The following is a 14,175-nucleotide window of genomic DNA, read 5'->3' as shown; positions in this document are numbered from 1 at the left end:
TGTTTTACCATCCACGTTTTGCAACTCAGAATTTTCATGCTTTACAGCATCTTTTCCACAGTCCAACATTTGGGATTTCTCCTCATTGGTGTTTGGAGGGGTTTTTTTGCTCAATTTTGCAGGTTTTTTGTGAGGCAAGGCAAAATACTTATAAGTTACTCTCAGAGGATGAAGAATACATTCATACACTAGCTGGCTGTTCAGAGTTCTTGCCACATTCCTTTTGACTGCATATGGGTCTAGTAGAAAGAAGAAGTGAGCCAGCAGTATAGGAGTTAACTTTTTTAAAAAAATAATATACTTATATCCTTACAAAATTTAAATATACTACCATCAATTACTATGTGTAGGGACATAACATCTGCGAATTGTGCTGAAAACATTTTTTTAAAATGTACTTAATAACATTTGATAACACTAGAAAATACCCAAGAAAAATATTGATTTTTTCAAAACATATTCTACTCTACTGTTGTGAATCACTGTCCAATATTAAAAAAATAAGTGATGTCAGTAGCCAAGACAATACCCTAGAAAGTTAAAGGTAATAGCTCTTTAAATTTTTATGATAAACATACCTTCCACAGCAATGCGCTTTTTAGGCCAGTCCTCTGATTCATGAGACATCGTTTCTTTGAGTCGCATGCTAATAACCAAATCAGCCAAATTAAACTCCAAGGCATAGAAATGAAGTAGTTCTACCCAGAGCTGTCCAACAGGTGCTGAACACTGGTGTTCTGAATCAAATACTAAGGGAGCCTGTCAATTACAAAATAAAAGCTTAAATAACATTTAATGCATATATAGGTATTTAGCTATAAAAATAAATAAAGCTGCTAATCTAGAATATGCACTTGTTAATAATGTCATATAATTTGATTTCATTGTAGTCCATCTGTAATGTAATATTACAAAATTTATAGTTGCCTCCATATTCCAATGCTCATGTCTCAACATGGAAGATTAATACTTTACCCAAATAAGAAAAACTGCAATAAACAAAATTTAAAGAAATGGTATGAGCAAGGATTATAAAAGTTAAAAATGTCAGACTGTAGTAATGGTTGAAGAATAATATCAGTGATTAATAACAATGCCTATTAAGTGTTTTTTGTCGTAATTAGTATATTTCCAAGAAAATATCACAGAATATCTAGATTGAGAGAATGGATATACCTTATTTGTTAGCAAAGCCTAAATTTGAGATATAGTGTCTTTGTCTTAGCACATTACCAATGCATTAAAATAGAGTTTTTAATTATATAAACCATATACTATAGAACCTTTGCCTCATTCAGTGCAGAGAGTGGAGAGGCTCTGGGGATGAGTCAATCACAAAGTGAAGCAAGCAGTTAATTGAAACGTCCATGTAATTGGTTATGGAAACAAGAACGAGCACACTTAATCTAACAAGTGTAAGAACCCATTTTTAAAAAGGGTAAAAAGTAGGACCCTGGGAACTACCAGCCAGTCAGCCTCACCTCCATGCACGGTAAGATCATGGAACAGATCCTCCTGGAAGATATGTTGAAACATATGGAAGGCAGGGAGGTGATTAGAGACAGCCGACATGGCTTCACCAAGGGCAAATCGTGCCTGACTAATCTAGTGGCCTTCTATGTCGGAGGGACTGCATCAGTGGACAAGGGAAGAGCTACAGATATCATCTACCTGGACTTCTGCAAGGCCTTTGATATGGTCCCCCACAACATTCTTACCTCTAAAATGGATATATGGGTTTGATGCACGGACAAGGAATTGGCTGGATGGCTGCGTCCAAAAGAGTTACAGTCAGTGGCTCAATATACAAGTGGAAACCAGTAATGAGTGGTGCCCCTCAAGGGTCCATACTGGGACCAATATTATTTAATATCTTCATCAATGACAGAGACAGTGGGACCGAGTGCACCCTCAGCGAGTTTGCAGGTGACACCAAGCTGTTCACCCATCATATTGTGCACATGTCTAGCTGTATGCTGGACATTTTGTCCAGAAGGATACTGTGAGAGACAGTATCAAAAGCTTTGCTAAAATAAAAAAAAACCACATCCACTGCCTTTCCTTCATCTACTAGGCGGGTAAGCTTGTCATAAAAGGATATTAAGTTAGTAAGGCATGACTTTACCTTCATGAACCCATGTTGGCTTTGACCAATGACTGCATTGTCTTTCAAGTGTTTTTCAATAACTCCCAGAATAATCTTCTCCGTAATTTTACCAGGCACCAAAGTGAGACTGACAGGCCTATAATTACCAGGGTCTTCTTTCTGTCCCTTCTTTAATATTGGAATAACATTTGCTAGCTTCCAGTCGACTGGGACCTCTTCAGTTTCCCAAGACCATTGATAAATAACTGAGAGAGGTCTCGCAATAACATCGGGCAACTCTTTCAGTACCCCGGGATGAATCCCATCGGGCCCTATAGACTTATGTGCATTCAGTTGCAGCAGCAAATCCCGTACAAGTTCAAAGTCAACTGGGAGCTTACCACTCCCCCAGTCGCAGTCCTCCTACCCAGGGCTCCGGGGGTCCCAGGGCCCAACACTGGTATTAAAGACAGAGGCGAAGAAGGCATTAAATGTCTCTGCTTTATCTTCATCCCTATTGGTGAGGTGACCAACCTCATCAAGTAACGGACCAAGGTTTTCTTTAGTCCTCCTTTTGCTGTTAACATACTTAAAAAAAGACTTATTTGTTATCCACCACAGTACTATCCAGCTTCCACTCCAATTGAGCTTTGGCCATACAAATTTTCTCCCTACAGTGGTGAACAGCACCTCTGTAGTCCTCCTGGGTAGCCTGACCTTGCTTCCAAAGTCCATACACTTTCTTTTTCTGCCCAAGTTCCAGGAGGAGATCCCTGTTCAGCCAAGCCGGCCTTCTGCCCTGCTTGCTTGACTTCCGACACATTGGAATCACCTGCTCCTGCGCTCTTAAGAGATGGCTCTTAAAAAGTGACCAGCATTTATGGGCTCCAATACCCTCAAAAGCAGATTCCCATGGGACCTTACTAACTCGTTCCTTGAGCAGCCTAAAGTCTGCCCTCCCAAAATCCAGGGTAGTAGCTCTGCTGACAGTTTTTCTCATATCACCAAAGATTTTAAACTCAACCATTTCATGATTGCTGTGGCCAAGACAGCCACCAATCATCACTTCACCCACAAGACCATCTCTATTTACAAACAACAGATCTAAGAGGGTACCTTTCCTAGTTGGCTCCCTTAGCACATGTATAAAAAAGTTATCTTCAACATGCTTCAGGAATTTCCTGGACCTGTTCATGTCTGCTGTATGATAGTCCCAGTTAACATCTGAGAAGTTGAAGTAGCCCATAAGGACAAGGGCAACTGATCTAGAGATTTCCCTTAATTCCTTATAGAATAATACATCGGTGTTATCATCCTGGCTGGGTGATCTATAGTAGACTCCCACAACAACATCCACTTTATTAGCTTTCCCCCTAATCCTTACCCAGAGGCTCTCAATCATGTCATCCCCAACTGCAAGCACTGTACAGTCCAACCCCTCCTTTACATACAGCACTACCCGTCCGCCTCGCCTTCCCTGCCTCTCTCTCCTGAAGAGCCTATAACCATCCATCACAGCACTCCAGTCACAGGACTCTTCCCACCAAGTCTCACTTATGCCAATGATGTCATAGCTCTGGGACTGAGCCAAAGCTTCTAGTTCCTCTTGTTTATTCCTCATACTGCGTGCAGTAGTGTGCAAACATGTCAGATGTGCTCCAGTGTACTCAGTACATCGTGGAGCAGAGTAAAAGCCCTCACTAGCACACCGTCCCTCAAACATTGTCATGCCATCCCATAGCTTATCACTAGTAAGCCTGATTTTATCCCTTTCTCCCTTTGAACGTAGTTTAAAGCTCTTTCAATCAGCCCCCGCGAACTCGTGATCAAAAATACTTTTCCCCTATTGAGAAAGATGAATCCCATCAGGCCCCAGCAGGCCTGGTGTCGCATAGACCATCCCATGATTGAAAAACCCCAAATTCTGTGGGTGACACCAGCCTCGGAGCCAGGTATTGATAAGCTGGGTCCGCCCGTTTCTTTCGATGTCATTCCTTACAACTGGGAGGATAGAGGAGAATACTACCTGCACTCCTGATCCCTTTACCAATCTTCCCAAGGCCCTGAAGTCTCTTTTGATTGCCCTTGGACTTCTCATCACGACTTCATTGGTACCCACATGAAAAAGCAATAACGGATAATAATTTGAGGGACTGTAGTGGTCATGGTCACGACCTATGAGGTTTACCCGACCCACGGATGTGTAAAGATTGTGATCGTGGGGTTCTCAGGATTCTGAAATACACAAGGACATGGAGGTCCAGGTTTCTGAGAATTTCTTTAACACAAATTACTACAAAACTACTATTAGTAAAAACAAATATATATATATAAATATATACTACAAGTCACTACAAAATTGCCACTAGGAAAGCAAGTATATATATTACAAGAGTAAAGCAAATATATGTATATTACAAGATATTACAGAATTCTAACTAATGAAACAAGTATATACTCATGAACCTTTACCTGTGTGGATGCCTATAAATATATTGTGTGAAGTGTTACCGGTACAACACTCACCAAACTGCTCCCAGGAGTAGGATGATGGAAAAAGTCTCACTTCAAAGATAATCTGCATCACGGAGTTGAGAGTCAGCCAGGTTTCTCCAGCAAGGGTCCGGTCTGTCCGGGAGATCTCGTGCAGAGGCGCTCTTGCAGAGAAGCTCATTTTGGGTAGGTAGCGAGTTACTTTTTATACCTTTTTGGTGTAGATACATAAGTGGGCGTAGGACATCAGTTCCTGGAATAGTTGTTGCCGACTCCTGTTTTCCTGGAAGGTTAGTTCATTATCACAGTTTCTTTGTCCTGCCAACTACTCCCCATCAAGGAGGTGAGCTTATCAGGGATGTCTTGGGACTCCAGCTAAGGAGATATCCTCCTTTGTCAGTATGTTTACCGGGTTGCCTTTGTGGAGGCTCTGTCAGGGCTAGGAAGTTTCCTGGTAATGTCTTTAACCCGAGCCCCAGGGAGGCAGCAAACTTCCTTAAATGGTGGGTCTGGTCAGCAGATTGAGCCCTCTGTTCCCCTCAGAAGGGAGTCACCTATGACAATAACCTGTCGTTTTTTTCTTCATGGAGGTGGTCATGATGCGGGGGATAGGCTGACCTGACCTTGGTGACTCCTCTAGCATAGATGGATTGTCATCCACCTCATCATGTCCCTGTCCTTCCAATTCCAGACCCTCATATCTGTTGTGTAAGGGCACCTGGGAAGGCAAGGTAGACAAGGAGGAGCTTCTCCTGCTGCCCCAAAGAGAGACTTATGTCCATTCACCTCTCTCTCTCAAGTCACTGCCTTCTGCCTGGTGGAGAGAGGGTGCAGGATCCCCCCTTGTCATGTGTTATGCCTAGTTGACATTTCTGTTCCAGTGAAGGCAAAGTATGGTTCCACCAGTCCTTCTCAGACTCCTGGATGCTTCTCAATCTGTACACTTCCTCCCAAAGCTCAGCCACCAAGCTGAGCAGTTCTTCTACCTGGGTGCACCTCCCACAGGAGTTCTCACTACTGCCCTCAGACACCAGTAGAAACCTCGGGCACACCCTGCAGCCAGAGACCTGGATGGCTGCATGTTCCCTTGGGAGCTCTGTCTCGGTAGCTGCATCAGTCCCAGTGGGTGCTAATACCACAGGGGATGCAGAGGACATAGCTTTCTGTCAGGTGGTCACCACTGCTTGAGCTTCCTGCGGGGTTATTATGAACGGTGGCGGGGGCTTGGTGAAGCCGCAGACCCCCAGTGTCTTGGTGTCCTCCAGCAGCTGGTCATCCTTGCTGCCACCTGGTCCCTCCCCACACACAGCCCAAGGATGTCTGGGGCCCAGAAACAAGTCTGTTTTGCCTGTCACGGTAATTGCTAAGTGATCGCCCTGTCTTTATCTCGACCCACAAGCTTTTTCATCTTATTTTCTCCCCTGTCCTGTTGAGGATGGGGAGTAAGAGCGCAACTGAGTGGGGTTCTGGCAGCCAGCCAAGGTCAGCCCTCCTGTGGTGGGTTGACACATATTCTCACTCCTCTCTCCCAGCTGCTGTTGCACAGTGGTTTTTTACCCTTTCTTAAATGTTATCACAGAGGCGCTACCAACGTCGCCGATTGGCTCAGCTTTGGCCACTGGCGGGTCCATCTTGGAGCCAGCTGGAACTGTCTTCTCACGGAAGCCACCCCTGAACCCCTCCCCACTACCAAAACCTTGCTACATAAACTGAACACACCTCCACACTCACTTAGATTGTGTTGTTCAAGGCAGGCTGAACTACATTTAGTGTCTTCATTGGTGAAGGATACACCGGAGTCTCCACTATCCTGTTTTTTTTCTACTGTTCTGATGACATAATTTCCAAAATATTGAACTGAATTAATCACTTCAGCTATCTCCAATGGGGTCCTTGGTTTACTATTTCCTTACAAGTAACTGTATGTGATACCAACCCTAAGCTACTGAAGGTTTACTTGGTAACTCATGTCAAAGAGCATAGAGCAGTGAATACGGACAAGGAACTCTAATTTCAAACACTGTTTAGAGAAACAGGATGAGTACTAATCAGTGATTGTGACCAACTTACTTCGTAATAAAGATCTCAAGACCAAGGCCTTTGGATGGTTCAAATGAAGCCCTTGAGACAGAGTGTTTTGGGTTAGCCCTGATAAGCAGCTAAGCACCACACAGCTACTTGCTCACTCCCACCCAGTGGGAAGGGGGAGAGAATCAGAAGGGCAAGAGCGAGAAAACTTGTGAGTTGAGATAAAGACAGTTTAATAGGTGAAGCAAAGCTGCATGTGCAAGCAAAGCAATATAAGGAATTCATTCACTACTTCCCATTGGCAGGCAGATGTCTAGCCACTTTCCATGAAAGCAGGGCCTCAGCACACATAACGGTTACTTGGGAAGACAAATGCCATAACTACGAACGTCCCCCCTTCCTCCTTTTTTTCCCCCAGCTTTTATTGTCATATGGTATGGAATATACCTTTGGTCATTTCATTCGGGTCAGCTGTCCCGGCTGTGTCCCCTCCCAACTTCTTGTGCATCCCCAGCCTACTCGCTCAGGGGGCAGCATGAGAAGCAGAAAAGGCCATGACACTGTGTAAGCACTGCTCAGCTATAGCTAAAACATAGGTGTGCTATCAACACCGTTTTGGTCACAAATCCAAAACATAGCACCATACCAGCTGCTATGAAGAAAATTAACTCCATCCCAGCCAAAACAAGTACACAGAGTCAAAGCTACACTTAGAGAGCAAAGGAAGAACTTTTGACTCCCAAACTGAATGAAAACTGAAGAAAAAAAAAAAAAAAGAAAGATTAGAATAGGTCATGTGGTGCTGTAATGGTCAAACTGTAAAAGCAGAAAGTGTTTTAGCACAAATACAAAAGCGTTTCCATGCCTTGCTCCCATGAGCTCTCTGAGATTTGTGAGAAATCAAAGATTTTTGAGCTTTGGGCAGAGAGCACAAAGTGACAAGGAGCTCTATGGAAATGAAATCAGAAGGGGACTGACTTTGTTGCGTTACCTAAAAGAGAGAACAACATCTCAAAATCAGTTTGGTGAATTGGAAGTTAGACACTAGAGGAAAAGTAAACCCTTAATTTTCTGATTTTTCTGTTCAAATGAACCAAATATTTTGCTGACCTCAGGGTCTGAATTTCAAAGGGGGCTGAAGACAGGCTTAGGCCTGCTACTATGGTAAATTCCAAAATACCCAATTACTGACCGCAGAAGTAATCACTGTTCCCGAGATTAGCATCACTCTGAGTTTGCTTCAAAAATTCACTTCTAACAATATACCATAGTACAGAGACCATTAACCTGCCTTTTTCAGTTACCAAATAAGATATGCCTGAAGGCAAAACGGTTATTAACAGCCAGGGGTAGGAGTTACATCTTTAATTGGAAACAGCAACACCTGCAGGGGAGTATAATAAAAGCATATAACAAGTACATAAATTAATGAATTATGGGGACTGTAACGAGCGAAAAGCAGGTGCAGATCCCTCAGGGACAAGGCACAACACTCTTCATCAATGACAGACACAGTGGGACCGAGTGCACCCTCAGCGAGTTTGCAGATGACACCAAGCTGAGTGGTGCGGTTGAATCGCTGGAGGGAAGGGATGCCATCCAGAGGGACCTTGACAGGCTTGAGGAGTGGGCCCATGTGAACCTCATGAAGTTCAACAAGGCCAAGTGCAAGGTCCTGCTCCTGGGTCAGGGCAATCCCCAGTATCAATACAGGCTGGGGGATGAATGGATTGAGAGCAGCCCTGCAGAGAATGACTTGGGGATATACTGGTGGATGAAAAATTGGACATGAGCCGGCAATGTGCGCTTGCAGCCCAGAAAGCCAGTCGTACCCTGGGCTACATAAAAAGAAGCGTGGCCAGCAGGTCAAGGAAGGTGATTCTCCCCCTCTACTCTGCTCTCGTGAGACCCCACCTGGGGTACTGCATCCAGCTCTGGGGTCCACAGGATGAGAAAGACATGGACCTGTTGGAGCAGGTCCAGAGGAGGGCCACAAAAATGATCAGAGGGCTGGAACACCTCTCCTGTGAAGAAAGGCTGAGAGAGTTGGGGTTGTTCAGCCTGGAGAAGGGAAGGCTCCAGGGAGACCTTATTGCAGCCTTTCAGTACTTAAAGGGGGCTTATAAGAAAGGTGGAAAGAGGCCTGTAGTGACAGGACAAGGGGCAATGGTTTTAAATTGAAAGAGGGTAGGTTTAGATTGGACATAAGGAAGAAATTTTTTACAATGAGGGTGGTGAGACACATAAACAGGTTGCCCAGAGAAGTTGTGGATGCCCCATCATTGGCAGTGTTCAAGGTCAGGTTGGACGGGGCTTTGAACAACCTGATCTAGTGAAAGATGTACCTACCCACAGCAGGGGGGTTGGACTAGATGACCTTTAAAGGTCCCTTCCAACCGAAGCCCTTCTATGATTCTAAGAACAAAAATGGGCACCATAAATAGAACAGCTGAATGGTGTCCTGAAGAATTAGATTCTGGATCTGTGTCCATAATAGATCTCCTGATATATAAAGTAGTAAAATGCAATTCAGGCTTTAAATAAAAAAAAAAAAAAACAACATCCTCTAAACCCCTCGTCTGATCCCTCAAGGCAGATATCGCACCAGTGTCCTCCCTAACTGTGGTCTACATGTAGTGACAACTAACCTCACCTTTGCCAAGTCAAGCCATGTACCCACAATGGTCCTCAGACTAAGTGTTCCCTTGCTTAAGTTCTCAGCTAACTAGATCTGATAGGTGTACTTTTTGTAAGGCTTTAACAAATTTAAAAGGTCAAGCTCTACACAAGACTGTGACCTCTACTACTTTCATTAAAATTGACAGGGGAATGAAATGGCAGTAGCAGTCATGCTTTATTTCCAAAAAAACAGTTATAGTTCTCACCCTGAAGGTACTTTTATTGGAAAAGGAGATTACTGACTTTTGGTCTCTGTTCTAGGAACTGCTTAGACATTTCGCATTAGTCTTCGAATAAAATACATAAGCAGCATCAGGAACAGAAAGAGCTCAGGAGCTCAAGAGAGCTCCTATAATAATCCTTCCACTAGGTATCTTTATCTGGCCTGAGGAGTGTTGCATTCTTGCCTACACAGCGGCATAATTTCACCTAGAAGGGTTGATAGTACCCTCAGAGCTGGGTGCTTAGGCTACTCTCTTGGAAAGCATTAAGAGATGGGTCTGAATCCCTTCATGCTGAGGAGGGCATAAAAGACATTTCCTACTTACTAGGCACATGCTTTGACCATTAGGCTTATACATAAGAATCTGAGTACCATCACTACTATTTCTAAACAGTGAGCCAATCTTCTTCACTAGAAATGAAGAATTAGATGTCAAAGTCCAAGACATTGTTTTGGGAGGTAGCTACATGAATTCAGAGTTGTCAAGAGTTTGGAAGAAAGGCTGAAGAAATGAGGAAGTAGGTGGTGGTGTTATGAATCACATTCTTCAATGCCCAACTCTCCCTATTCACTAAAGTTCAACAGAAGCACTTAATCCAGTGATTACAATTGTGAATTGAATCCTTAGAGCCAAGCATACAAAGGTTAGGTGTAGCCTGGTTGAATTCTTTCTGAATTTGAGCAGAAGTGACTGGCTTATGGTTTGTGCTCAGTAGAGCAAGAAGCTGACACGTTACAACACCACAAGTGAAGAAAAGGATCATCCTCTCATTCATAATATTCAGTGTATTAACACACATACCCATGATCCCAAATAAACAGGTAGAAATGGCTCTTTCCTCTGTTGCAGAAAGAAAATAACCATTAAAGCAAATACATAAGGTGACCAGCCTCCTTCTTCAGGATGATCAACACAGCACAACTGTAAAAATAAATTGTGCAGTCATTAAAGCTTCAAGTGACACTGAAAAATATTCTTATAATTTTTATTCATAAGTGCGTCACATTAAACTCAGACATCTTTGACCTCCTCTTATGAGATGGACTTGGTTCTGAAGGCCTTTATATTTACTGGAGTCATATTACTACTATAATCTTTTCAGTGTGAGTCCTACTATACAAATATACTGCAGAGTCATAGTATGCAGAATGGCAAAACAGAGAGCATACTGTACATTTGCAAAAAATTATACATAGATATAACAGAAGTTCAAACTCATGTTTTTCTTAAGTCGTACTTTAATTGCATGCACACAAAGTTTTGGAACAAGTTATTTTAATTTACAAGAAAATGTTTTTATCTACATATAGAAACAAACAGTTTTTTCTTTCAATTTTTTCATGATGGATTAAGTTTATGGTAAACCGGTGATTCCATCTTATATACATTCCTCTGACTTGCTTGGTAATGTAGAAGAACAGGACATTTACAGTCTGTGTCATTGGCTGAAGCTGAAAATTCCACTTTTGAAATTTTACGTAACACTATAATGTACAAATGCTAATTATATAATTTATAAAATTTACAATTTACAGATATTTTAAATATCCCTTTTCCAACTATTTCCATAAAAAGAGTTTCAACAGCTGTTTTCTAATCCATACATACAGTCTCACTAGCATAACATTAATGTTCACAGATGAGGGAATACAAAGAACTCTTACCTTTGCCCAGTACCTGAAGGCAATCACTAAAGGTACAACAATGGGTTCTAGTTTTCCAAGTGTAGCCAAATGGTATGTTGTCAGACAAGCATTCTCATTCCCTGCACTTACTTTACAAATAAGGCCACTAAAAACCGAAAAGAAACAAAGTAAAAGATCTTGGAGGTGTTGTAGGAAAAGTGATAGGTCAGATGACATCTCACAAAACATTACAGCTGGAGGCTGTAAAGAAAGATTTAACAGCCTCTCAAAGACACCAAATACAATTAAAATTTAAGTACTTGTTTCTAATTACTAATTCTAATGACATTATTTCACTGAACTAAATCTTACAGTATTAATTTCCTTCATGAATCAAGAACATCTTCCCATACCACACCATCATAAAACAGTTTCTATGCGGTTTCTAGAGCACAAGAAAAATTTTCAAACAGTGAAAGGTCAAGGTAGCAGCAAATACTGGTAAAATTTCTGCATCAGTAGCCATTTATAGAACATTTCATGAACCTTAAGGGGTATCAATTAAATGGGCAAAATAAAATGCCTTTCTCCCATTCTCAACATATTACTGAAGCTAAGCAAGCTGCTCTTGCCCTTAAAGAAATTCGTAATTTAATATAGTATCTATATTATCTAGAAGAAAGAAAGGAAATTTCTTCTTAAGCAATCATCCCAACTGGAGGGGTAAGGGTACATGCTAGAAGCCATAACTGTTTAGAGGATTGGGAAACAGGTAGTTGAGGACAGAACAAACTTTACCCTCTTATTCTAGGCTAGAAATGACTTGCCCATGAGTGTTAATTTGCTTTTCAAGATCCATGGAACTGTAATAATTTCGTACAGAAATATAATTTTTCAGTTATTGGTATATATAATTTACATTGTGTGTTCTAATAGCATACAACAAAGTGACAACTGAGACCTTTGCTTTTCTCTGCACACCACCACTGGTATTCTAGCATGGAAATCTGCATCAACTTCAATAAAAGATCCTAGGGGAGGGGAAAGAAAAAGCCACGTTAAGCATGGTAATGATAAAATAAATGCTGAACTGGAAGTTTATGCAACTAGAGGAGTACAGCTAGATTCTGAATCTCAATTTCTTAATTATCTCAAAATCAATAATTTAATTAACTCAGCCAAGAATGCAGTACATCAGATCTGACCGATCAATCCTGTCACTCTTATAAAGCAAGTTTTTAAAATGTGATGGGAAGAATGTGATCTATACTCTGTCAAGCAGTGTTTAAAAAAATACTTAAGAAAAAAACAAACTTTTCCAAATTCATATAGACAGTAGGTTTAATACAATTAAGCAGATTTTTTTTTTCAAGTGTTGGTTTTTACTGCAGACAGATTAAACTCTAAAACAACTTCAGTATTTCAGGCATACAGACAGACCAATGACATTTGTAAAACAACACTAGAGTGAAAGATAAAAAAAAGCAGAGCATTACATCAGTACTGAACAGAAGAAAGTATCTAAGTTTATTTTCCCTGGTAATCTAGAAATGCTTAATGTTAGTATTAGAGCAGGCTTACTGACATGATATAATGCCTTGTTTCTATACTTCACCTTTTATTTTTTCCTCTCATGCTTTATATAGGCTTCCAAATTCAATTCAGCTTCATTTTTATCTTAACACTAAAAAAGTTCATATGCCACTGCGTTCCTTTTTCCAAATGAACTGTATTGCGATCCATACTGGACTTAATATTTGATGTTTCACTGGGCCAGATCCCAGGGGACACAGGTGCAGATCCCTCAGGGACAAGGCACAACACTCAGCGAGTGCAAGCTCTGGCTTTACTGAAAGCATAGCGTTACCATAGTGGGAGCCCCTCCTAAAGTTAGGTTGGAGATCTCTGTACTGCATTGTGCCGGAGGGAGATCCTTAGCAGAGGACTCTTTCCCACCTACTACCCATCCACACACACTGTTGTTGTAGTATGACTGTACAAGTTAGCTGACTTCAAAGTTACTACACTTACTGCTAACTCATTTCAATTTTATAATCAGGAGGGAGAAAAGTCATTACAGAGATAGAATTAAATCTGGCCAGGTGCAACGAGCGAGGGAAAGCAAGCAGTCGACTCAATGTGAGTGATAGGGCAAGCTTTCACTTTATTGCAAAACTCTACACATATTTATACATTGAGTTCTACCTTATGCATACTTGTCTATAAATCATTGGCTTAGCTCTAAGAATTACATTATCATATTCCTCCTACTTGCGGTTACTGCTACGTGGTCCGGGTTCCATCCTGTTTTTCTTATACAGTGCTTTCTCAAAGTACAGTGCTTCCTCAATTCTTATACAGTGCTTCCTCAAAGTACAGTGCTTCCTCAAAGTTGTTTATCTGCACAGTGCAAGGTCAGTACGACCTTCTTTTCTCCCTTGTCAGCATGACTCGGAATTTACCACCGCGGCCTAGTCTGGCTAACTTATGTCAAGATTGAATCACAAGGCTCCTCCATGGAGCCATGACCGCGTTCCCTCATCCATTCTCCAACAATTCCCCCTTTTTCTTTTTGGACCACCAATACATTGTGGTTCATTTTTGCAACATTATGTAAAATACAGTAATATGCTATTTTTACTATAACTATAATTGTTAATAAAACGCCAAGCCAGCGCAATCCTTCTTTAATCAATGACAAGAGCCAAGGAGACAATCCTCCAAACATGGACTTGAACCAATCGTCAAAAGGACTGTCGCTCTCGGTAACCCTTCTTGTGTGGTCGCGCAGCCACTGCAGTTGCTTCTGAATAGAGTAACTGTGATTTGTGAGATTAAAACAACACATACCATCTACATCTTCACAGCCATGTCCTTGAGCTAATAATAGAAAATCAATGGCTGCTCGATTTTGTAAAATGGCATGGCGCAAGCTGTCCATGTCTTGAGCCATTTCTGTCAAGACTTTGGTGGTCACGTTAGCTTGTTTCACCGACCAACATGCTAACTTCTTGAGTTGAGCCAGCGCTTGCGCAGTGCC

At 41.7% G+C, this 14,175-nt stretch overlaps 1 protein-coding gene across 1 annotated transcript in view; it reads right to left on the bottom strand.

Moving 5' to 3' along the window:
- Nucleotides 1-14,175, bottom strand: part of LOC142074955 (terminal uridylyltransferase 7-like) — a 37,182-nt gene that overhangs the window by 2,442 nt on the left and 20,565 nt on the right. The window contains 5 exon segments of the mRNA XM_075135967.1: nt 3-239; nt 579-759; nt 10,312-10,431; nt 11,175-11,301; nt 12,097-12,166. Coding sequence (XP_074992068.1) covers nt 3-239; nt 579-759; nt 10,312-10,431; nt 11,175-11,301; nt 12,097-12,166 — 735 coding nt within the window.

The sequence above is a fragment of the Calonectris borealis genome, chromosome W (assembly GCF_964195595.1).
Source record: "Calonectris borealis chromosome W, bCalBor7.hap1.2, whole genome shotgun sequence".
NCBI lineage: Eukaryota > Metazoa > Chordata > Aves > Procellariiformes > Procellariidae > Calonectris > Calonectris borealis.
Note: the sequence above shows the minus strand (reverse complement) of the source record. Positions and strands in the feature narration are given on the sequence as shown.